This window comes from Marmota flaviventris, chromosome 17 (assembly GCF_047511675.1).
Source record: "Marmota flaviventris isolate mMarFla1 chromosome 17, mMarFla1.hap1, whole genome shotgun sequence".
Lineage (NCBI taxonomy): Eukaryota > Metazoa > Chordata > Mammalia > Rodentia > Sciuridae > Marmota > Marmota flaviventris.
The window spans coordinates 43,167,811-43,192,173 of record NC_092514.1 but is presented as its reverse complement, the minus strand read 5'-3'; the positions used below and the strand labels follow the sequence as shown (position 1 = coordinate 43,192,173).

General features: G+C 36.3%; 1 protein-coding gene across 2 annotated transcripts in view; it reads left to right on the top strand.

Moving 5' to 3' along the window:
* Positions 1–863: 863 nt before the first annotated feature.
* The window catches only part of Med13 (mediator complex subunit 13), a 90,486-nt gene continuing 66,986 nt past the window's right edge, over positions 864–24,363 (top strand). For both annotated transcript variants that reach the window (XM_027950263.2, XM_027950262.2), the window contains exons 1-3: positions 864–1,063; positions 2,900–3,134; positions 12,991–13,159. In XM_027950263.2, the coding sequence (XP_027806064.1) occupies positions 998–1,063; positions 2,900–3,134; positions 12,991–13,159 (470 nt within the window). In that variant the 5' untranslated portion in view covers positions 864–997. The remainder of the gene's footprint in view (positions 1,064–2,899; positions 3,135–12,990; positions 13,160–24,363) is intronic.

Genomic DNA, 24,363 nt, shown 5'->3' with positions numbered 1-24,363 from the left:
ATCTTCACAGATTTTGGAGTGAACCCTCCTGTACGGTTCATTCCCCGCCAGGAGAAAGGGCCAGGGCCTGGGTCATTTTACACTGGCTGGGGCACCCAGCAGATGGCGCTATCTCAGTAGCACCAGCTGGCTGCCCGGTCCCCGGGGCTCACCGCCTCGGCCGAAAGCTTCCCGGCCCTCCCTCACTCCCTTCTCTCCCCCCCTCCCCACGGAGCCCGGGCCCACGTGACCTCAAGACGGCCAATGGGCGAACAGAGAGGGCGAGCTGGTCCCTGTGGCCGCCATTAAAGCGAAGGGAAAACCCGTGAATTCGGATTAAAGGGGGAAAAACACCGCCCGCTGGGCCCACAAAATGGGGGAGACTACGGCGTCCAGGCGGTGAGGCCGCGGGAGAGCAGACGTTTGGCAGGCTCGGCCCAGGGACAACACGGAGACACAACCAGAGAATGGACTGAGCCCGCAGACGCCGCCACCACCTCCGCCACTGAGGAGACTCTGGGCTTAAGGACATCGCAGCTGCCGGGCCGGGGGCCTGGGCTTCTCTCCCGGTTCTCGCCCTTCCCGCCCCTCCGCGGGCGCCTCCCCGCCGGGGAGAACCCTCCCGGGCTTGGGCTTTGCCGACTCAGACTCTATTTTGATTATTTATTGTGTAATTTATTATTTTTTCTCGTGGAAGGGGCACACGTCCCCTCGGTCCTCCGGAGAGGGACGAGCGTCCGCGAGCTCCGCAGTCCGGCCCGCGGGGCGAGCGCAGCGCGGCCCTCCCGCCTCCGGCCCTCGGCCCCGGGCGGCTGGGTGCCGGCCGGGCGGCGGGGGCTGCTCGCGGCGGCGGGGGGGTAGGTGGGGAGGGCGGGCGGCCCGGCGGCCTCCTCTTCCACCGCCCCCCCAACCACCACCCCCCCGCCCTCCCCGGTGTCTGTGTTTCTCTCTCTGGTCGGAGGCGGCGGTAATGGCGGATGGTGGGTTGTGGCGCCGGCGGCGGCTGCTGTGAGGGACGATGAGTTCCTCCTTCGTGGCGAACGGGGCCAGCCTGGAAGATTGTCACTGTAACCTCTTCTGTCTGGTGAGTGCCGGGGCGGCGGGCGGGGGCCGCGGCGTGCGGGCGGTGGGGGAGGGGGCCTCGAGGTGCGCCCTTGGGCCGTGGGGGAGGGGGTCCGGGTCGGATCCAGATGCCAGAGTCCCCGGGCTAGGCCCAGCCGGAGCCCGCGCCCTGCGACGCTCGGCGGCCAGCCCCGGGAGGCGGCATTCACTCCGCCGCGATCCTGGGCTCTGCCCGAGGAGTGCTGGCTTTTTTTCTGTCTTGTTTCGGACTCCCCCCCCCCCCCCGCCCCCACGGCAGTCTTGTCTTCAACTTGGATTCCTTATCTGGCAGGACACTTAACATTTTCCTGTTTCTTGCTTAACTCTCGCTTTTCTCCTTATTGATTGGGTACACTTTTTCACACTTTACATGATTACTTTTACTTCGTTATCTTTATACCTTATCCTGATAATTTGGTTTCCCCCAATAAATAGGATCCCGGGATTTCTGCGTTAAAAACCTTTCGTTTTATGTATTTTTGTATGAGTCAAACTCACACAGAGTTAGTGCCTTCCTTGGTGACTTCATATTTTTGTGTAAAAATCAGTCGATGCTGTTTTCTTTTTTAAACTTTGGAAACAGTTTGCCATTTTGACAATTTCAAGCCATCTTGCTTTTATTAGAACATTATGTTTTTGGGAGAGTGGAGGGACTAATGGAGGAGGTGCAGTGGTTTTGCACTAAACGTTTCTATATTTGTCTGTTTTGCCTGCTTAAGAGTATTTTCAGCCGGCTGCTCCTTGTTTTTATTGGAGTGAAAAATCTGGGGAAGCTGGATGTAGGCATTACAATTGTGTAGGTTGCTCCAGGTTTAGTAACATCCAACAGTTAAGACTTTCAAAAGTGCCAACTGTTGCAAATATCAAGTCCTGAATTGGACAATAGCTTAGGTTCATCATTGACTTAAAGTTTGAGTGACTTTAAAAATCTTTTCTGTGCTGTGAGAAATATTGAGAGTATATGATAGGTAAGTGAAGTGGGCGGAGCGCAAGTAGTTGGCAAGTGTAAGCTGCCAGTCATGTATCAGCAGTTTCATTTTTGGCATCTTACACTTTCTCTCTTTAAGTTAAATTATTGAATTGCCTTGGTTGAATTTCTTTCATAATGCTAAATGGAGATCTTTAATGCACTTACCTATTATAAAATGTTAGTTTTCTTGACAATGTGCATTAATCAGCATCTCTTCAGATATAATAAGACATAGAGCAGGTTTAACATTTCTATCTTCTCCAACCCGGATCTATTTTTGGTACTTTTAGGATCAGGTTCTTGGAAGATAGACTAACATAAATCTGACATTTCTTTGGGAGCAGCTATTTGACTTTTCCTGAAGAGGTGTGTGAGTGAAGAATTAAGAGGGCTTTTTTAAAAGAATTATTCAGATGTCTTTAAAGCCATGACTTCTGTAAACTTGGAGTGATGAGTTTAAGAATTAATTGTTGGTGCAAAGTTTGATGCCAAGAAACAAATGTGACCAGTTCAGATTAGAATTTAGGAGAGGAAATGTATACTCAGTGTGCAGTACTAAAGAACATGTTTTTATTTAATGTTCCTCTTATTTCTACTTGAGATGCATTGTTTTTGTTGTGCTGTTCAGTGGCATGTTGGTGTTAATTTTTAACTGTTTTTCTTTTTTTCCTTAAATTCCTGGTTGTTGAATTAAAGTTTTTTTTTTTTTTTTGTCATAATCTGCTTTCAGCGTTATAAGCAGCATTGAAAAATTTTAATGTCCCATTGAAATTGGGGACTTTGTATTGAATACTTTTTGACTTTGAGTGAATGTACAATAATAAAAAAATCATACTTTCTTTTCTTTAGGCTGACTTGACAGGAATTAAATGGAAAAGATATGTATGGCAAGGTCCAACTTCTGCCCCTATTCTGTTTCCGGTGACAGAAGAAGACCCCATTTTGAGCAGTTTTAGTCGCTGTCTTAAGGCAGATGTACTTGGTGTTTGGCGGCGAGATCAAAGACCTGGAAGAAGAGAGTTATGGATATTTTGGTGGGGTGAAGATCCCAATTTTGCTGACCTTATTCACCATGACTTATCAGGTGAAAACAATTTACTATTTCTAGCCAATGATTTAACAACATTGTATACATTTCCCAAAATACTTTTTGTATTACAAATTAAGGTGGTGTGTGGGGGGGGGGCTGGTGCATGGTGCCACATCTGTGTACACCACTGTTAGATATCAAAGCCAGATAAAAATACAGTTTCATGTTTCAATTTACTATTATTATTTTATTTAAATCATTCATGCATGTTATGGGAGGCTTTATTTACTTTTCTCTTGCACTGGGGATTGAACTTGGGGCTTCAACTCGGGGCTTCCTGTGTCCTAGGTAAGTGATGTAGCATTGTTCTATACCCCGAGTCCTGTGGGAGGCTTTTTAATCTTTGAATTACGGTCTCCTTCCAATATACAGCTTCCTTCTTTAATTTCTCACAAGTGTTTAGAAATCTAAAGAAGGCATGTAACAGTAACCTAAGAAAAATGGAATCTAGGAACATAAAGTTTTTAGCACAGTTACATAATAGTTTTGAAACCAAGTGTAACTCAACTTGGAGTCAGTTCTGCCACTGCTCTCTTTTGCATGAATATAGAGACATTGTAGGAGTATCTAGAAATGTAGCTTTCTCTGATATATTTTTCAAGGTATGTAGTTATTTTGTTGTTTTATTTGCTTGTAAAGACATATGTTAATTTTGTTATTTTTGGAAAGTGACTCTTTTAGATACTGTTACATCAAAGATAAGGAGACAAGAGCCAACTTGTTTAGCTTTTATAAGACAGAGGGTCATAATCTAGAAGATTACACATAAATAATTTTGTGAGCAAATTAATGATTACTTCCTTCTTATTTTCTCAACTTTTAGGACCAAATGCTACTTAGAAAGAAAAACTATAGCTCTTCATGTAATTACTGAGGCTTGTGTTTACTTTAGACTGTAAGAGTCTGTTAACTGAATCTTTGATGATAGGAATGTAAATGATTAGTTGAATGCAACAAGAAATAACTTTAGCCGGTTATTTCAATGATTTTTTTTTTTTTTAAGAGAGAGGAGAGAGAGAATTTTAATATTTATATTTCAGTTTTTGGCGGACACAACATCGTTGTTTGTATGTGGTGCTGAGGATGGAACCGGGCCGCACGCACGCATGCTAGGCGAGCGCGCTACCGCTTGAGCCACATCCCCAGCCCATTTCAATGATTTTTGACAGTTAAATTTAGGATTTTTAGGTCATTTTACTTTTTTATTTGTTCTTTTTAGATATACATGACAGTAAAGTATTTTTGACATACATGTATGGAATGTAGCTTATTCTAATTAGAATCCCATTCTTGTGGTTGTAAATGATGTGGAGTTTCACTGGTGGTATATTCATGTATAAACATAGGAAAGTTATGCCTAATTCATTTTATTGTCTTTCTTTAGATCATTTAAAAAAAGCTTTCCTATTCGAAATTGAGCACTCTGAAGTTTTCTGTTATTGTCTGGCCTGAAGGTTTTTTTTAAATTTTTTTTAATGAAATGTAATCCAGGTGTCTGTATCTTGAACTAGTACTTAGTAAAACTAACATTTGTTTAGGAATGTGTGTGTGTTAATTTTGTTTGTTCTGATAATTGCTTTTTACCTTCTCATGAAAACATTTTTCAGTGTTCTTATTTTTGAAGTGATTGCAGTTCTTTTATGATAAAGCTTTTCAACTTTTCTAAGATGGCCTACCAGAGTGTAGACTTAGTTCTAAGTATGTAATACTGTTCTAAATATGTAAAATAATTAGTTTGTATGTATGTATCATACATGTATGTCAGGATTTAAAATTCCTAATAGTTTTAGCAAGATGTTGCTTTCTAATTGCTATGCCAAAAGCTAAGCCTACCAGCTTCCTTTTTCTTTCATTGACTTGGGCATATGTGAGTTATTTAATCTTTAAGTGATCATTAAAGTCACTTCACTAAAATGTATTGAAAGTTTTTGGTTTTAGTGGGGCTGGGGCTTGAACCCAGGGCCTTATGCATGCTTGGCAAGTGCTCTACAACTGAACTACATCCCCAGCAGCATTACAGTATTATCAACAATTATGGATTATCCAAAATTGCAGTTTGTCAATAGTTTATAGTAATCTGTTAACATTAAAAGTCTCTAATAATTTATGGATATTCTATTAATGTAAGTCTCCAAACAGTTAGCTGAGAGTTTATAGCTTAGTGGTAGGGCACTTGCCCAGCATGCATGGGACCCTAAGTTCAATTCCCAGCAATACAGATACACACAAAACCCCAAACAACTATAATGCTGATTTGTAGGTTTTGGCTTTTAAGTTGGAATCTTAAGTTGGAATCTTGTTAACATCTGAACAAACCTTTAAAAAGAAAAAATTCATGACATACATTTTGTGGAATCAACGATACTTTTTGATATATAGTATTTAGTTTTATCATAGAAGGACTAAATTTGAAGGTGAAAAGTCTATTAAAGTTAAATGTGAGCTGTTTCCCTGTAATGTTGTTAAAACACTACAGTATGTGGACATTGTTTCCTTCTAGGTTTCATATTATCAGTCAGCTATGTTTTCTCTAATGAAACTGAGTTATCATTTTTAAAATTTCTCCTTTAGTTAACTTAGGTTTTTAGCATAACTTTTTAAAATGATAGTACCCATACTTTAAAATAGATATTGATCCTGAAAGTGTTGAAAGCAATTTTGGGAGATTAGGTTTTATTTGTCAGATTTTGCTGAATGCTGTTAATAGTTAATACCTTTAAGATGTATCAAAGTGGAAATAATTATTTTGTTTTACTATTTCAATCAAGAATAGTATGTAAATCATATTTACTGTTCAAAAGCTTGTCCTGTACTATTACAGTTTACATATTCAGTGGTATTTATGTTTTAGTTTTTGTTTTAACCTGTCGTTTAATTTAGACTGTTGTTACTTAAATCAAACATATCCTAATAATAAGCACTTTTCAGATGGAGTATATTTGTCTTGCCCTTTTCTTTGCTCCAGGGACACTGTCTGCCTCCCTTTTGGGGCAATTAGTGTCTCTGTCTGTCTCTCTCTCTCTCTCTCTCTCTCTCTCTCTAACTCTTTTTCATTTCTTCCCATCTGTGGCACTGTATTCCTTTCCTTTCTTTTATGCTCCCCTGAGAAGAGAGCAGCTGGACAGTGGGGGTGGCATCAGCTGCAGGAGGCATCCTGAGTTCCAAGTGGAGGTGAAGGACTGAGGAAAGGGGAACCGGAAGGACCCAGGTGGCAACTAAAAAGCTGATTAATTTAGCTTGAGCCTGCTTGTCACAGGCAGTGTCCTTCTGTTTGGTTCAGCACCTAACACATCTTGTTACTGAAATGTTTGTGATTATGCTGATAATATCCTCCCCACCTTCTCTGTTTGTCACTTTTTATGGGGAGGAGGAAATGTATTTCTTTTTGCAAAGAAGACTAGAAGTCTCAGTTTTTCTAACTGGAATGTTTGATTATAAAAGTACACAATTGTTTTTGCTTAACCTCTTTGACATCTTTGTGTCACCCATAGTATATTTTTTAAAAATAAATCTTAAGGGCCTGGGGTTGTAGCTCAGTGGTAGAGCGCTTGCCTAGCACATGCGGGGCCCTGGGTTTGATCTTTAGCACCACATGGAGATAAATAAGTGAAGGTATTGTGTGTCTACCTACAACTAAAAAATAAATATTTTAAATAAAAAAATCTTTAATTTTAAGGTAGTTTTATGTTTTTTTTTTTAAACATTTTTAGTTGTAGATGGACATAATACTTTTGTTTATTTATTTTGTACGAAGTGCTGAGAATGAAATCCAGTGCCTCACACTTGCAAGGCAAGCATTCTACCACTGAGCCATAACTCAGCCTGGATAGTTTTATATTTACATAAAAGTTACAAAGGTTATATTTACATAAAAGTTATAAAGGGTGTATAGAGTGTTCCTGTGTAACTCTCTCAGTTTATTGTTAATACCTGTATTAGAATGATGTATTTTTCACAACTAATGAACTAGTATACACACTTTATTATTAACTAAGGTATGTATGTGCTTTATCTGGATTTCCTTTTTTTTAACCTAATGTTCTTTTTCTGTTCTAGGATACCAGCTAAATTGCTACATTTTGACAGTTCTGAGGAATCTAGTCAGGTTCCAAAGTACATGTTAAATTTCATCTTCTCATGTCACTTAGCACTTGTTTGAGTCATCTTCCTTTCAAGTTTAGCTGATATGTAGAAATAGAATATTAACTTATTTTATTGCTAATTAGTAAAGATTAGCTAAAGCATACCAAATGTGATTTTATGCTTACTTTAAACCCTCATTCATTTTGTATCAGTTGTCTCTACTGTTCAACAAAGTAATTTGTAAAGAACAGATGATCTTTTGAATTAGGATTTGTTTTAACTGGGGTTAGTCTAACTATAATATTCCAGAAAGATATTTGTTCCAAAAAAATCTTTTGATTTGAAAGCTGAATAATTACTTTTCACTCTTTACTCTCCTGAGGAGAATCTGAATCCATTTTGATCTTTTTGATAGAAAAAGGATCAGGGACAAAACTTTTTGGGTACAGATTTTCTTTTTAAATTTAATTTTGTAGCAGCTTTTTGTTTTGTTTTGTTTTGTACCAGGGATTGAATTGAATTTAGGGGTGCTTAACCACTGAGCCATATCCCTAGTCCTTCTTTTGTATTAGAGACAGGCTCTCACTAAGTTGCTGAAGCTGGCCTTGAACTTGAATCCTCCTACCTCAGCCCCTGAGTCACAGGCATGTATTGTCATGCCTGGCAGCACATTTTATTTAATGGTTGTGTGATTGTGGGTGAGAACTATAAAACTGGTCTTGGGAAAAATCTTAGCTCTAGTCCTCCAGTCAGAAGTTTCTAGTGGGTGACATTGATTGGTTCTTTCAAGCATACTGCAAAGCAAGATTGTTCCATTTTCATCAGTCTGTCCTTGAAGGAGAAGAGTTTTCTGTGTACTTTCTGCTTTCTCTCTCTCTCTTTTTTTTTTTTGAGATGGATTCTCACTATGCTATGCAGGCTGTCTTCAAATTTGAGGTACTCCTAACTTTAGCCTCCCGAGAGTAGTTGGGATCACAAGGCATGTGTCAGTGCATCCAACTTGTAGCCTGACTTTTTTGGAATTTATTGCTATCCTCATTGGCTTTATTATTCCCCTTAAAATAAAAATAAAACTACTCCCAAGTTAGGCTGCAATGAGGCTCTCAGAGAAAACTGTCATCTTGAGAACTCAAAAACAGACTCAATCAAGTCTAAATATTTCTTCTTTTTCCTAGTTCTTGGGGTCTGTATACTGGATTTTAGCAATCTATTCAAATATTTTTATTGTACCAGAATTCCATCATAATGTGTACAACTCAAATTTTAAGTGGGCCATTGTTCCAGATTTAATTTTGGATGCTGTTGTTGAAGGATACTAATTATAGTGGACCATAACCATGTGACAGCTTTTAACAGGGTTGACAAATACAAAACAGCAACCATCTATAGTAGTTACCTAGTGCTAGCCAAACTAAAAAGCAATTGTTTTTTTTTGCCTTACGTAGCCTAAAGAGAGTTAATTCACCAATGTCTAATGTTGTAAACTTTACTTGTGACCCAGTTCTTTATTTGGCTAGTTTTTTAGGTGATAACTTCATTTGCTGTATTTCTTGTGAGGACTGTCCTTTTTGAAAAAGAAAATAATCAATATATCAAGCTGTTTTTTTTTTTCTTTTTTTCTTTCTTTTTTGTTTTTAGTTGTAGATGGGCACAATACCTTTATTTTATTTATGTGGTGCTGAGGATTGAACCCAGTGCCTCATGCATGGGAGACAAGTGCTCTACCACTGAACTATAACCCCAGCCCTCAAGCTGTTTTTAAATTAAAAATTTCTAGGTTTTGCCATAAATAAATAGTACTGCCAATTTAAGGCACTCAGTAGTATTTGTTGAATGAATTGATTATGAATGAGAAATTATTGTTAAAGACAAACACTGATTAAACATTTTAAAGATTTTTCTTTATTCTTTTAGGAAATACATAGTATTTTTCTACCATGTTAAATTTGGAACCATTCTTTCTGTATTCACTAATGCATGTTGTATTTTAATAGTTCAGCAGAATTATAGGAAGATTGCTTTTTTAAAAGCAGTTGATACCATGGAGATATTTAAAGATGTCAGTTTTGAGAATAATGATGAGTATTGGGTATATAGCTTTTTTGGTTTTGATCTTCATTTTTTTTGTTGTTGAAGGAATTATTTTGATGGCCTGTGACACACTTTGACACCACTATAATTTGTAGCCTCAGAAAAAACATGGTAATCAGATTTAGCATTTTAATTTTTGTGTTCTGCAAATAAATGCTTTGTAAAAAATTTTAAGTAATACTGATGATTTAAAAGTTATAGTGTTAATAGCAATGGAAAAATATTATTAAAAACAAAACTGAAACTGTATTCTGTGGGGATAGAGACACAAGGGGAGAAAAACATTTAAAGGCATTAAGCAGACTTTTTTCATTAGAGTATGGTTGATTAAGTTCAAAAGAACTAGGTAAAGATTTGCCATGTGTTCCATTTTCCTTCTCCCCGTTATAATATTGGTGTTGAGATTTAAGAACCTCTTTTAATTAGTGTTAGAGCTGCATATTTCTAATGTCTTAGAGGGTTGGTTGTACCATTTCATCTTTTATATATGTGAGTACATGTAGAAAATACCATTATTATTGTTATTGCAAAATCAGAATATTAGAAACTTGGCTCAGTAGGCCTCTTGTTTCTAAGTGACACTCTCCCTAAAAACAAAACCAGTAACTTCAAACTTTTCATGGAGCGTTGTTAGGACTTATTATGTCTTCAACAAAAAACTGAAAGTCTATTACTTAAGTGTAATGTTTACATAGTCACTTGTAGGTAAAGATATACTTCAGAGATTTGTTGGCTTTGGAAAACCCCATCAGATGGGCTTTACTCTTTTGTTTTCTGTATAACATTTGTTTAGTGTTAATGAGAATTGTGTGCATTTGGGGGTCATGAGATGTCTGCTTGACAGCATTAAGTTCACACGAGTTTCTTCAGATAAATTTTAGAGTAAGGAAAGAGAAGTACTTTCAAATTAATACTGATTAATTCCTAAACCACATTTAGTATTAAATTATTTAGCTGTGAGTTTGACTGCAGTGGATTTCTTTACACCATAAAATTTTCAGAATTTTATATGAAATTTATAAATTATAATTTATTCCAAAGATTTTTAATTATTTCAAAGGAATTCACAATCTGTTGGATGGTGTTTCATGAATTGCAACTTTATACTTAAACTATTTTTCAGAATGAGGCAAATTCATTTTTAAGGTTTTTTTGTATCGGTGATTGAACTCAAGGACACTCAACCATGAAGCCACATCCCCAGCCCTGTTTTTTATTATATTTAGAGACAGAGTATCACTGAGTTGCTTAGGGTCTCACTAAATTGCTGGAGCTGGCTTTGAAACTCCTGATCCTCCTGCCTTAGCCTCCTGAGCCCCTGGGATTACAGGTGTGTGCCACCACACCCAGCTCATTTAAAATTTTTTTTTCTTTCAAAACATCTTTATTTTATTTTATTTTAATTAATTTATTTACTTTTAGAGAGAATTTTTTAATTTTCGATGGACACACATCTTTATTTTATTTTTATGTGGTGCCGAGGATCGAACCCAGTGCCTTGTGCATGCCAGGCGAGCATGTTACCACTTGAGCCACATCCCCAGTCCCTCATTTTTAAGTGAATAATTTATTTGAGGTTTATTGCAACTGTATAACTTTTATATGTAGAATAGCAACTTTGTGTATTGGGTCTTTGATTTAAAACATACCTGAAGTTAGGAAAACTTGTTAACAGGCTATTTGTATAGGACAGATGTTAAAACCATTGTGCTTCTTAGAAGGTAGGGATTTTTGAGGTAAGTGGTAATAAAGGATACTGAATAAGTCATAAAGAGGTTAAGAATTGGGAGAGATATTCCTACACAATACTACTGGAATTAGAAACTTATTTCTAGAAATTGTAAGTCATAATTTGAGGTAAAAGTTTTAACATAGCTATTTAATTTTTAAATGATAGGTCTTCATTAAGCTGACAGCAGAGCAAGTAAGATTCTTTTTTTCCTCAGCAACTTACAAATTTATTTGTGATTTAGACCTTTAACTAATTAAAGTGAAGTCACTATGTGCCAATTTCCTTTTCTCTTAGCCTAATACTTTCTTTAATAAAATGAAACCTTGTAAGCATTTTAACGTTAAATGGAAGTTAATGAGTGTCTCTTCCATAGAATGTGAAGTTTTCTTATTTGATGTTAATGATTAATGTTATAATGTTTAGAAATGTTTTTCCAACTCTCAAGTATTGTAATTTTCTAAAACTTCTTTTTGAAAAACCAGTTAGTTGCTTTGAAAGAGTTTTAGCATTTAGGAAACACTTGAAAGAACAATACAAATCATCATTAACCTTTATAGTGGCACAGAGTTTCTAGTGCAGTTACAGTCCACTGTCATTATACTTTTTAGTTAATGTTTATTATACTCATTTTTGTATAAGCTCTGAATACCATGTGCTACTCTCTTTTGGGGGAGGATGGGGGTGTTTACCCAGGATTGAACTTGGGGGCACAAAACCATTGAGCCACATCCCCACCCCTATTTTGTGTTTAATTTAGACAGAGTCTCACTGAGTTGCTTAGCACCTCCCTTTTTTCTGAGGTTGGCTTTGAACTCACAATCCTCCTGCCTCAGCCTCCCAAGGTACTGGGATTACAGATGTGTGCCCCTGTGCCCAGCCCATGTTCTACTCTTAATGCATATATCTTTTATTCAAAAGCTCATAGTATAAATGTTATTTTTCTATAGGTTTAGTAAATGTATTTTGGCAACAAATGTTTTCTCTATTTTTACTTAGTGAATGAAGATGATTCAAATTCAGAAAATATTTATAAAGTTATAAAGGCTATGGGAAGATTTTTATATTTGAATTAAATAATTAAGAAATATAAAAATTTAAAATGTTAAAGTGGTATTATTTGTAGTGGAATTCATTGGATGCTTTGTTATAGGCAGGAAATGGATAGAGGGAAAAAATTGGTTACTGAATTCATTCCAACTTATCTCAAAATGACTTATTTATTTGGTAGATTAACTTGGAGTGATTAATAGATTGGCTGTCAAAAATTAAGGCTAATAGTTAGTGAGGATAGCTATAACTTAATGCTGGGAATGCCTAAATCTTTTAAGTTTCTTCCCCTAATAAAAGATTCTGTACTGAATCATAATCATGGAAATCATTTGGTTAAAATGAGACCTAAGGTAGCTGATAATGCGTTGCTTGTTAGGCTCTGTGCCACTGGCTTTCTTTTTATTCATCACTTAATTTTATAGTTGAGTCGTGAATTAGAATGCCAATGGACATGAAATGTTTTGAATTTAATTATTAATTGGCTAGTGCTGTTTTTTTGGGGAGGGAGTGGGGGCAGGTCAAATGATTGAAAGAATTAGGAGAAGGTAACTAGTAAGTGAGCCAGTTTAGAAATTGGCATCATAGAGTATGTTTAATATTTTCCAAATTATACAAGCAGGTGGACTTTTCATTGATAGAGAAATCAATCAGTACATTTATAATATCATTCCCATATTTTACATTGTGCAAATAAACTTCAGGCAACTTGATAGAATGCATAGCAATTAGGCCTTTTATTTCTTGGGGAGTAACTTTGAAACCTGATACTTTGATGTCTAGAAATATATCGAATGATTGTAGTTTAATTTTCTTAGGTAGAGTAGGGATTATGAATATAGAATTTAAATTGTATCTTTTATTTAATGCTTTTTGCTTCCTTCATTTCTTTTTTAGAAGAAGAAGATGGAGTGTGGGAGAATGGACTTTCCTATGAATGCCGTACTCTGCTTTTCAAAGCAGTTCACAATCTGTTGGAACGGTGTTTAATGAACCGGAACTTTGTACGTATTGGCAAGTGGTTTGTAAAGCCTTATGAAAAAGATGAAAAACCTATAAATAAAAGGTAAGCTGTCTTAATTAACTTTTTTTTAATATTTCTTTTTCATTTTATAACTACAGAGAATGAATGCATGTGTTCAGGAAGTTAACTTTGGCAAAGCACTCTAAGTATTCTGTTTTATTCTTTTTTCTTTTCCCTTTTCTTTGTCCTACTGGGGATTGAATTCAGGGCATCAAGTGTATCAGGATAGATCTTTGCCACTGAGCTTCATTTCCCTATGTTCCTGAGGCTGGTCTTGAATTTGTGATCCTTCTTTCTCAATATCCTTACTAGCTAGGATGATAGGACTGTGCCACTGTGCCCAGCAGTTTTTGGGGAAACGTTTCATTAAATTGCCCAGGCTGACCTCAAACTCCTGAGTTCAAGTGATCTTATATCAGTCTTCTGAGTAGCTGGGACTGCAGGTATATGCCACCATGCCTGGCTCAAGCATTTGTTGACCACTTTACTTGCCCCTTAACATATACATTATAAAAAACTGTCTTTTTAAAAAAATTTTATTTATTTTTTCCCATATTTTAATTGGCGCATTATAATTATACATACTAGTAGGATTTGTTGTTACATATTCATACATGCACATAATATGACAATATGATTTGACTAGGTGTGTTGGTGCATGCCTGTAGTCTTAGTGATTTGGGAGGGTCACAAGTTTGAGTTCAGCATCAACAACTTAGTCCCTGTCTCAAAAGAAAAAATAAAAAGACTGGGGATGTGGCACAATAGTACCCAGGGGCACCTTACCTCAGTACCAAAAAAAGAAAAAACAAAATAGTATAATTTGCGGCTGGGGTTGTGGCTCAGTGGTAGAGCGCTTTCCTCGAAGGTTCGAGACCCTGGGTTTGAACCTCAGCACCACATAAAAATAAATAAATAAATAAAATGAAGGCATTGTGTCCAACTACAACTAAAAAATAAATATTTAAAAAAATAATATAATTTCGTCTTTATTATTCCCCCATGCCCTTCCCTCCTTCTTGCCCCCTCCTTCTCTTTTTCTTCTTCTTCCCTCCCCGCCACCATTCCTTTTCTCTACTCTGCTGGTCTCCCTTCCATTTTCATGAGATTCCCCTCAGTTTCCTTTTCCTTTTTCCTCTCTAGCTTCCACATATGAGAGAAAGCACACAATACTTAACTTTCTGAGTTTGGCATGGAAGGCTTTAAGATAGATAACTAAAATGTAAATAAAATATTTAAAAAAAAGAAGAAAAGAGTTTTCAGAAGACACAACATCTTTGTTTGTATGTGGTGCTGAGGATCGAACCTGGGCTGCACCCATGCCAAGCGAGTGCGCTACCGCTTAAGCCACATCCCCAGCCCCTAGATAACTCTTTTCTTCTTCAATTAAAAGTTTCAGGTCACTACATTTCTCTGTGATTTGAATAATACAAAATAGTCTATCAGAAAATTCAGTCCTAAGCAGTTGTTGAATTAGTGAGGCTTTGAGATGAACCAATGGCAAGTAGAGATACTTAAGGGAATTTGTTTTTCTGAATGATGTGGGAAGATATGAAGTCAATATTTGGTTATGATTATATATGCCTATCATCTTTTCATGTACACCTGGTGTTTTTTTTCAAGCTTTTCTTTTTAGTTGATTGGATGAGTAGATAATTTTGGGAATATAAAAGTTCTTTGATTTCCCCTCCTTCTGAAAATTGACAAATTTATTGTTAACAAAATAACATAGGAATACATTCTGCAAATGGCAGGAAAACTTAAGTACCTGGGTTACATGGCAAGTAGTAAGGAATCTGGAGGTAGATAATTCTGGTGTATCAGTTTAGTAATGTCGTCAAGGATTTAAGGTTCCTTATATTCTTCTGCTGGGACATCTTCAATATTTAGCTTCATCCTTATACTCCCAGTGAATATTGAACCTTCACACCTGATATGCAGAAGATGAGGGCAGAGAGAAGATTAGTTATTGGAAACCTGATGTATCACTGGCCATTCTATCAGAAAGAAGTACCTTTTATTTGGAAAAATAAAATAACCACTGTGAACAATGTAGGAGTTTTCTTAGTAAGATTAAAAGGCGGGGCTGGGATTGTGGCTCAGTGTAGAGCACTTGACTTGTGTGAGGCACTGGGTTCAATTCTCAGCACCACATATAAGTATATGAATAAAATAAAGGTCCGTCAACTAAAAAAAAAAAAGAAGAAGAAAAGGGGAATAGACAAAAGAAGGAGGGAATGTGGATTTTGGGTAGGCAATTAGCAGTGTCCACATAGACAGTACTACTTCTTCTACAGTTTTATTTGCTTGTGTCTGAGGTCTGAAAATGTTAAATGGAAAATTCCAGAAATAAACAATTCATAAGTTTTAAAAATTGTGCCTCATTCTGAGTAATATGGTAAAATTTTGTGCAGTCCCACTCTGTCCAGCCCAGAACCTGATTCTTTCCTTTGTCCAGAATATTTATGCTATATAGCTACCCTCTTGTTAGTCCTTTAGTAGCCCTCTTAGTTATCAGATCACTTGTCATCTGCTTGTATTCAAGTAACCCTTATTTTACTTACAATGGCTCCAAAGTATGAGAATATAAGAGAGTGGAACTATTCAGATATGCCACAGAGAAGCCATAAAGTGCTTTCTTTAGGTGAAAAGGTGAAAGTATAATAAGAAATTAGAGAGTCCGTCCTCATTCACACAATTTATTACAGTGTATTCATTATATTTGTTCTATTTTACAGATGCTTCTTGGCTTATGATGGGATTTTTGTCCTAATAAACCCATAAGTTGAAAATATGCCAAAAATGGATTAAACCTACTGAATATTGTAACTTAGCCTAGCCTATTTTATTGTAACAATATTCATTTATTTATTTATCAAGACAAGGTCTTATTATGTTGTCCAGTTTGGCTTCAAATTCTCAATTCTTCTGCCTTAGCCTCCATGTAACTGGGATTAAAGGTGTATGCCACCTTACCTGGCCTTAGCCTACCTGAAAAGTGCTCAAAAAATTATAGCAGAGTTGAATAACTATGTCAGACAGATGGCCTACAAAGCCTAAAATACTTAGTTTGAAATATATATTTGGATCTTTTTATTTTATTTTTTGCGATTTTGGGAATCAAACCCAGGGCATCACAAGTAGTAGGCAGGTGCTCTACCACTGATCTACCTCCCCAGCTCAGCTGTATCTGGATCCTTATAGGAAAAAACGTCTTGTTTAGCCTACTGGCACACACTTGTAATCCTAGCTACTTGGGAGGCTGAGAGGCAGGAGGATGGCATGTTTGAGGCCAGCCTGGGAAACTTAGCAAGACCTTATTTCAAAATAAAAAAAAAAAGAAGGGCCAGTGATGTAGCTAAGTGATAAAGGACTCCTGGGTTCAATTCTTAGTACTGTAAACAAACAAACAAATAAAATAGTAAAATATTTAAAAAGCTGCAAATGTAGCAATCCTGGGTTCAGTCCTAGTCCTCCTCCTTCAAACCTGCATAAAGATATTTTAGATTTGTGCTGCCAAGTATGGTAGTCCCTAGCCACTTGTGGCTCTTTAAATTCAGTTAATTGAAATTAGGGCTGGGAATGTAACTCAGTAGTGTAGTACTTACCTAGCAGGCTCAAGGCCCTGGGTTCAATCCTCAGTACTGCAAAAAAAGATGTCTTAGACCTGTGCTGTCTAAGATGTCCACTAGCCACTTGTGTCAATTTAAATTCAATTTATTGAAATTAGGGCTAGGGATATAGCTCAGTGGTATGGTGCTTGCTTAACATGCACAAGACCCTTTTTCCCCCAGTACCTGAGGGGGAAAAACGAAAAACAAAAAAACTTCAGTTTTGCAAACTGCCTTTCAAGTGCTTGTTATATGACTAGTGGCTTTTGTATTGAGTATTGTATGACATTTCTGTCATGGGAGGAAGTTCTTTTAGATGGTCTCTTATCCATAGAGCACTTAAATTTATAATTAACATATTTGGTGCTTCATTAAAGAAGTTGGTCACGGGTTTACTTATTTATTTTTTGTGACAGCAAGCAGATTTTATTAAATAGGAAGCAAGAGTACATTCAAGACTGAGAACAGGTCGTTCTGAGCAGGAGCAACCACGTGTTTTTGTTTTTTGTTTTAAAGACAGTAGATGAAAGAATATGCTTTAAGTTTCACCCATAAAGGTGTATTTATCTTCTGCCTCACTAGGCTTTTACATTATCTCCTGATCTCCAAAATTAATTAAAAATAAAACCCTGGCACAGTGGCACACTCCTTTAATCCCAAATTGGGAGGCTGAGGCAAGAGGATTATAAATTCAAAGCCAGCTCAGCAGCTTACTGAGATCCTCACCAACTTAGCAAGACCCTGTCTCAAGATAAAAAAATATAAAGGGCTTAGGCTGTCAGTGATAGAGCACCCCTGGCTTCAGTCCCCAGTACTGCCAGGGGGGGAAAAAAGTGCCATGAGATGTAAATTTGTGCTACAAAAATAGTAGCTATTAGTAGCTTTACTGTGTCCTTTGATTGGTTTTCTCTGAAAACCTGAACTTATGGAGAAGCTGAGAGCTACTGCGATTATATTTTTTAAGGACTTATTTCCTTTGTTGTCTTTCAGAGTAGCACTGTTCAATAAAAATACAAAGTAAGCCACATATGTAATTTTAAAATTTCTGCTAGATGGTTAAAAGTAAAACAAAAATAAACAATCAAAATTCAGGTGAAATTAATTTTAACAATTTTTTAATATAGTATATCTAAAATAATATTTCAGCATGTAATTAAATCCACAGAAGATACTAATGAAATAGTTGGGTTTTTTTGTAATGAGTCTTTGAATTCCTAGCATGTGTTTTATCTTGAGTGGATCTCAGTTTGGACTGGCCACATTTTAAGTCATCAGTAGTTAAATGGATATATTGGCTATTAACAACATGATTCTAGGGCTTCAAGCTTAACTGAACTTGGTAATGTTTATTGGCGAAAGATATCTAATACCTGATGATCTGTAAACCTTCCTGGAATTGTCTACTAAATTGTGATAGTGTAAGAGTTTTTAAAGGCAGGAGAATGCCATACCTATGTCAGGGTACCCACCATTTACTGAGTTAGGTGTAATTCCTTTAGGCTTGACACATCTTTTGTCTGCCCCTCCCCTGTGTTGTTTGTCTGTATTAGTTTGTCCTTAATGGCTGTCAACAGATTATCATGTATCACATTTCTGAAGTACAGCCATAATACTTGTGCATTTCTCTGTTAAATCATTTGGATTAGCACGATCAGATTTTAACGTGTTAATGCTTTTCAAGAATGTTTATGAGAAAAATTAAGTGCTAAGAAAAAAATTCTCATTTTTTTTCCCCTCCCCTTGAGCTTTTCTTACTGTAGTTTTTAGCTATGTTGATACATACAAATCTTTTTCAGCTGTTCCTTTGAGAAGTGAATAATAGAATTTTTTTTCTGCAGGGAAGAAGAGAGTAAGGAACTTACCTAACCAGAACTGGCCAGATATTATTCACAATTAGGGTTTATTTGTTTTAATGAAATTCTTACAGTCTATCATTACTCCATTTTTATGAGTAATAAGCCTGAAGCATAGAGAAGTTAAGTAATTTTTCCAAAGTCCTACAGCTGTTAAGTATTGTAGCTGGATTATAGGGCATGAAAAATATGCAATCGATTGTATACTCTGTAGCCTATTATATCTCAAATACTTACATCTTTAAAATGGTAAGAAATAGTAAAAATAATTTAAAACAGCTACAAAAAAAGAGCAGTGTAGAGGATAAAGTTTTTGACCAGATTTTTTGTTTCCTTCAGCCACTGAGCCACATTGCCAGCTCTATTTTATATTTTATTTAGAGACAGGGTCTCACTGAGTTGCTTAGCGCCTTGCTGTTGCTGAGGTTGACTTTGAACCCGCCATCCTCCTGCCTCAGCCTCCTAAGCCACTGGGATTACAGGTGTGCGCCACTGCGCCCAGCTCCAAGGGTTCTTTACAGTATAATTTTAAGTAATGGGTTCACTAAATGAGTGGAAATATGTATAAGATTGACAGATGAGGTGTTATCTTCAGGATTTTAATATAAATCTTTAATTATATATCTATATTAACTCCATGAACAAAATATTTTTATATAAATATTTAAGAATGTCTGATATACCTATAAATGAATAAAATATTATTCTGAAGGCTGCAGACATATAGACTAATACAGTGATTTCTAAACTTGTCTGGATATGAAAACCACCTGGAGAGTTTCAGAAAAGTACTGCTACTGGTGTCTTAACTTGGGTCTGTGACCTAGGATTTGGATTCTCCCCTCCCCACCGTATTGGGGATTGACCTAGACCTCTGATACTATACTAGTCAAGTGTTTTACCTCTGACATACATCCCCAGCCTTTTAATTAAAAATTTGAGAGAGTCTTGCTGAGTTGCCCAGAGAGACCTTCTGCCTTATCCTCCTGGGTAACTGGGATTACAAGTGTGTGTCACTATGATAGGCTTATATTTTGGAATTTTAAAAGATTCTAATGTTTAAGATAACATTTGGAAATGAACTCATGTAATATTCTGGAAATTAAGATGACTAGGGTTTTTTTTTGTGATAAAATATATGTAATAGCTAGGTGTGGTGGCTCATACCTATAATGCTGGTGCCTCTAGAGTCACCAGGAGGTGACTGGTGGCAGAAGGATCACAAGTTTGAGGCCAGACTCAGCAATTTAGTGAGACTCTGTCTCAAAAAATTGAAAAACGACTTGGAATGTAGCTTAGTGGTAAAGCACCTTTGGTTCAGTCCCCAGTTCCCCAAAAAAGAAGTAATGTAAAATTTTCAATTTTCATAATTTTTTAGTGTGTAGCTTCCTGGCATTAAGTAGATTAATGTTATTGTGCAACCATCCCACTACTGTCTATTTCCAGAACTTTTTCATCTTCCCAAACTGAAAATATGCCTATAAAATAATAAATTCTCTGTGAATCTGAATATTCCAGATACCTAATATAAATGGAACCATGTAGTATTTGCTCTTTTACGTCATTTCAGTTTGCATAATATTTTCAAGATTCTTCCATGTTGTAACATTTGACTGTATTTTTTTAAAGGCTAAATAATCATTCTATGTTATTTACCACATTTTGCTAATCTATCCATTTGTCATTGGACATTTGAGTTGGTTTCAGCATTTGGCTATTGTGAATAATGCTGCTATAAACATTGGTGTACAGCTATCTCTTCAAGTTGTAGTTTTCATTTCTTTGGGTACACTCTCAAAAGTGAAAAATTCTAGATACAGTAATCCTAAGTTTAATTATTTGAGAAATTGCCATACTATTTTCCATGGTGGCTTCACTATTTTACATTCCCATCAGTGTTGTAAAGAATTTCAATTTCTATACATTCTCACCACTTGTTATTTTTCTGGTTTTTAAAAAAGTAATAGCCATCTTTATAGGAGTGAAGTGGTATCTTAATGTATTTTTGATTTTTATTTTCTTAATGTGTTGCTAAGAATGATTTTTTTACTGGCCATTTGAACATCATTTTTGGAGAAATGTCTAAGTCTTTTCCCTATTTTTTAGTTGGATAACTAGGGTTTTAAGTCAACATTTTCTTATTTAATGAAAATTTTTTTTTTATTTTTAAAATACTTGACGTTTTGAAAACAGGACCAAATTAGTATATTGTACATAGCACTATATTGAGAGATTTAGAAAGAAGGAAAGGTAGATGCTAGATAGAATGAATGAGTTATGTAGGGATAAGAACATAGAATAATATATATTGATCTGGTATAAGTCAATATCAGTATATAATTATGTGTTCAGATCTCATTTATAAAATTCTGTCTCATTTGTGCATTTTTGTTTCATATATTATAGTGTTAGCTCCTGGAAAAGAGTAGTATTTTCTACAATCTTTTACCTTATCAGTACCTTAGTTTGTTATTGTAGTTACATGTATTTTTTGTTGTTTTTTTCAAATTGATGCATTATAATTATACATAATAGTGGAAATTAGGGGGCTGGGATTGTGGCTCAGTTCTAGGGCGCTCACTTAGCATTCACAAGGCACAGGGTTTGATCCTCAGCACCACATAAATGTAAAATAAAGATATGTGTCCACCTAAAACTAAAAAATATTTTTTAAAAACAGTGGAAATCAGTATTTTTACATGCACATAACATAATCTGACCATTCTCATTCCCTGTACTTTCCCTTTCCCTTGATGCACTTGCTTGTTTTACTTAACTAATTCCTCTAATTTTATTATTTTAATTAGTGTATGATATGTAAAAACTGTATTCATAGTGGTATATTTATCATGTATTTGAGTTTTTTTTTGTATTGGGGACCCAAGGATCCTCTACCTTTGTACTACATCCCCAGTTCTTTTTAGTTTTTATTTTAAGACATGATTTCACTAAATTGCTGAGGCTGGCCTTGAACTTATCATCTTCCTGCCTGAGCCTCTCATGCTTCTGGGATTACAGGTGTGCATCACCATGTCCCACTACTTGTTTAAGTACTAAGGGCCATGGTTCATAGAATGATGTTATAAATGATAATATTTCTCCCTGAAAGAAAAGCCATTCTGAATTTATTATGTCAGTATCAACCTAAAATTCTTTGATAACATTCTGACTAGAATATTGCCTTAATATAAGAATGTTAGAAATCATTATCCCATTTATAGAATATTTTTTTCTCCAATATCATGTATAAACATGGGTTACTTTAAACCATTAAATTACAAGAAGATAAGGCTATATTGGATCATTTGCTAGTATCATAGGTGGTGATATTTTTCTTTGATCAGACTGTAGGAATTGAGAGCTGTTATAGATAGAATGGGAGTGGAGAGCAGTGGTAACATTTTGTGTTTAAGAATACAAAATGGGGGGCTGGGGTTGTGGCTCAGCTGTAGAGCGCTCGCCTCGAACGTGGGAGACCCTGGGTTTGATCCTCAGCACCATATACAAAAAAATAAACAAGTGAAATAAAGGTGTTGTGTTCAACTACAACTAAAAAAAAAAAAAGGAATACAAAATGGCCTGTTGCTCTGGCGAACACCTGTAACCCAGCATCTCAGAAGGCTGAGGTGCAGTCTCTTTAGAAAGACCCCTGGGAGTCAAATTTATATCAGACAGCCAAATTTTTTTTCTAGTTTAAAAAGTGAATCAAGTGCTCATTGGGCATCTGGAAAGACTGTTGGGAAAGTTAAAAGATGATCTTCATAATTTTGTATTCCTAAATAACATTTACGATTAGTTGAATGTATTTCTTTAAAACATTTTTCATATTGCAGTGCTCTACTTAGGAAACTAATTTTTAGCATATTTACTTTTTTTTTTTTTTGGTACTGGGGATTGAACTCAGGAGCAATCAACTGCTGAGCCACATCCGCAGCCCTGTTTAGTATTTTATTTTGGGACAGGGTCTCACTGAGTTTCTTAGCACCTCCCTATTGCTGAGGCTGGCTTTGAACTCACCATTCTTCTGCCTCAGCCTCCCAAGCTGCTGGTATTGTAGGTGTGCGCCACATGCCTGGCACATATTTAGTTTTATTGTCATAAGAAATATCCATTTTGATTCCTATCCATTTTCTTATTTAAAATTTCTTCTACGTCCCAGCAACTTGGTAGTTTGACAGAGTGGGATTGAAAGTTTGAGGCCAGCCTCGGAAATTTGGCAAGACCCTAAACAACTTAGGGAGACCATGTTTGAAAATAAAAAATTAAAAGGGCTAGGGATGTACTCAGTGATAAAGTGACTTTTCAAACCCCAGAACCAAAAATAAATAAATAAAAATTTCTTCTGTGAAATGAAAGCACTTTTTTGGGGGGAAAGTGCACAGTGGGATTGAACTCAGAAACCTCCCACACGCTAAGCAAACACCCAACTACTGAGCTGCATTGAATTTGTAATCCTCCAGAGTAGTTTTACTATAGGTGTATGCTACTGTGCCTGAAAACAGTATTTTTAAGAACTACACTGATTAAAGGAGCAGTAGATGTGAAGATACAAAATTAAGTCTTCTAGCCCCTTTTGTCTTTTAATGCTAAGGAACTATTGAGGTTATTGCTTATATTTGCAAATATTCTTACGAGTATTTACAGCCCACATTTTGAAATTTGATCTCCAGTTACTAAGTAAGCACACAGTTTTCATAATTGTTTCTATAGTATGTTTACTTGATCCCTAATAGTAATCAAATTATAATTTCTCTGTATAATAGTTTATTCTTGCTTGAGTCTTTTCCTTAATAAATGTCTTCTTTGGCATACCCATTGTTAGTTTTTCTCCTTTCTACTCTGAAAAGATTTGACCCCTCTACTAAGACATATTTAAGTGTTGTAAAGTCTAAAATCTGTAATTGCTTTTCATATTGAAAAAATGCACGGGCCTGGGGTTGTGGCTCAGTGGTAGAGTGCTTGCCTAACACGCATGGGGCACTGGGTTCGATCCTCAGCACCACATAAAATTAAATAAAGATATTGTGTCCACCTAAAACTAAAAAATAAATTAAAAAAAAGAAAAGAAAAATGCATAGTTACTCTAACCAGTTGAAGATTATTTTTTATTTATTCTTTAACTTTTTAGCATTCTGTTATGTAGCCTCATCCCTTTTTTTAAAAAAAATTTTTTAATATTTATTTTTTAGTTTTAGGTGGACACAATATCTTTTTTTTTTTAATATTTATGTGATATTGAGGATTGAACCCGCGCCCCGAGCATGCCAGGCAAGCGTGATACCGCTTGAGCCACATCCCCAGCCCTCATCCTTTTTTTTTAATAGTGGAGAGAAAATGCTTTGAAAATTGGTTTCTATTTTTGTCCATACATATAAAGAGCTTGATGGGCATGTTGCTCTCAGAAATTAAACATCAGTAGTTTGCTAAGATTAAAATATTATTTAGAAATTATTATGTATTTATATCTCTAATTTTTTTCTAAGAATATTTATATTTTAGTTGTAGTTGGATACAATACCTTTATTTTATTTATTTATATGTGGTGCTGAGGATCGAACCCAGGGCCTCACATGTGCTACCACTGAGCCACAATCAACTCAGTTTTAATTACAGAATTGTATCAAAAAGAGGACACTCAAGAGCAGAAGAGTGGCTGGGGTGTGGTGGCACAACCCTCTAATACCAGGAACTCCAGAGGCTGAGGCAGGAGGATTGCAAGTTTGAGGTCAGCCTCAGCAATTTACTGAGGCCCAGTCTCAAAATATAAAAAGGGCTGTGGATG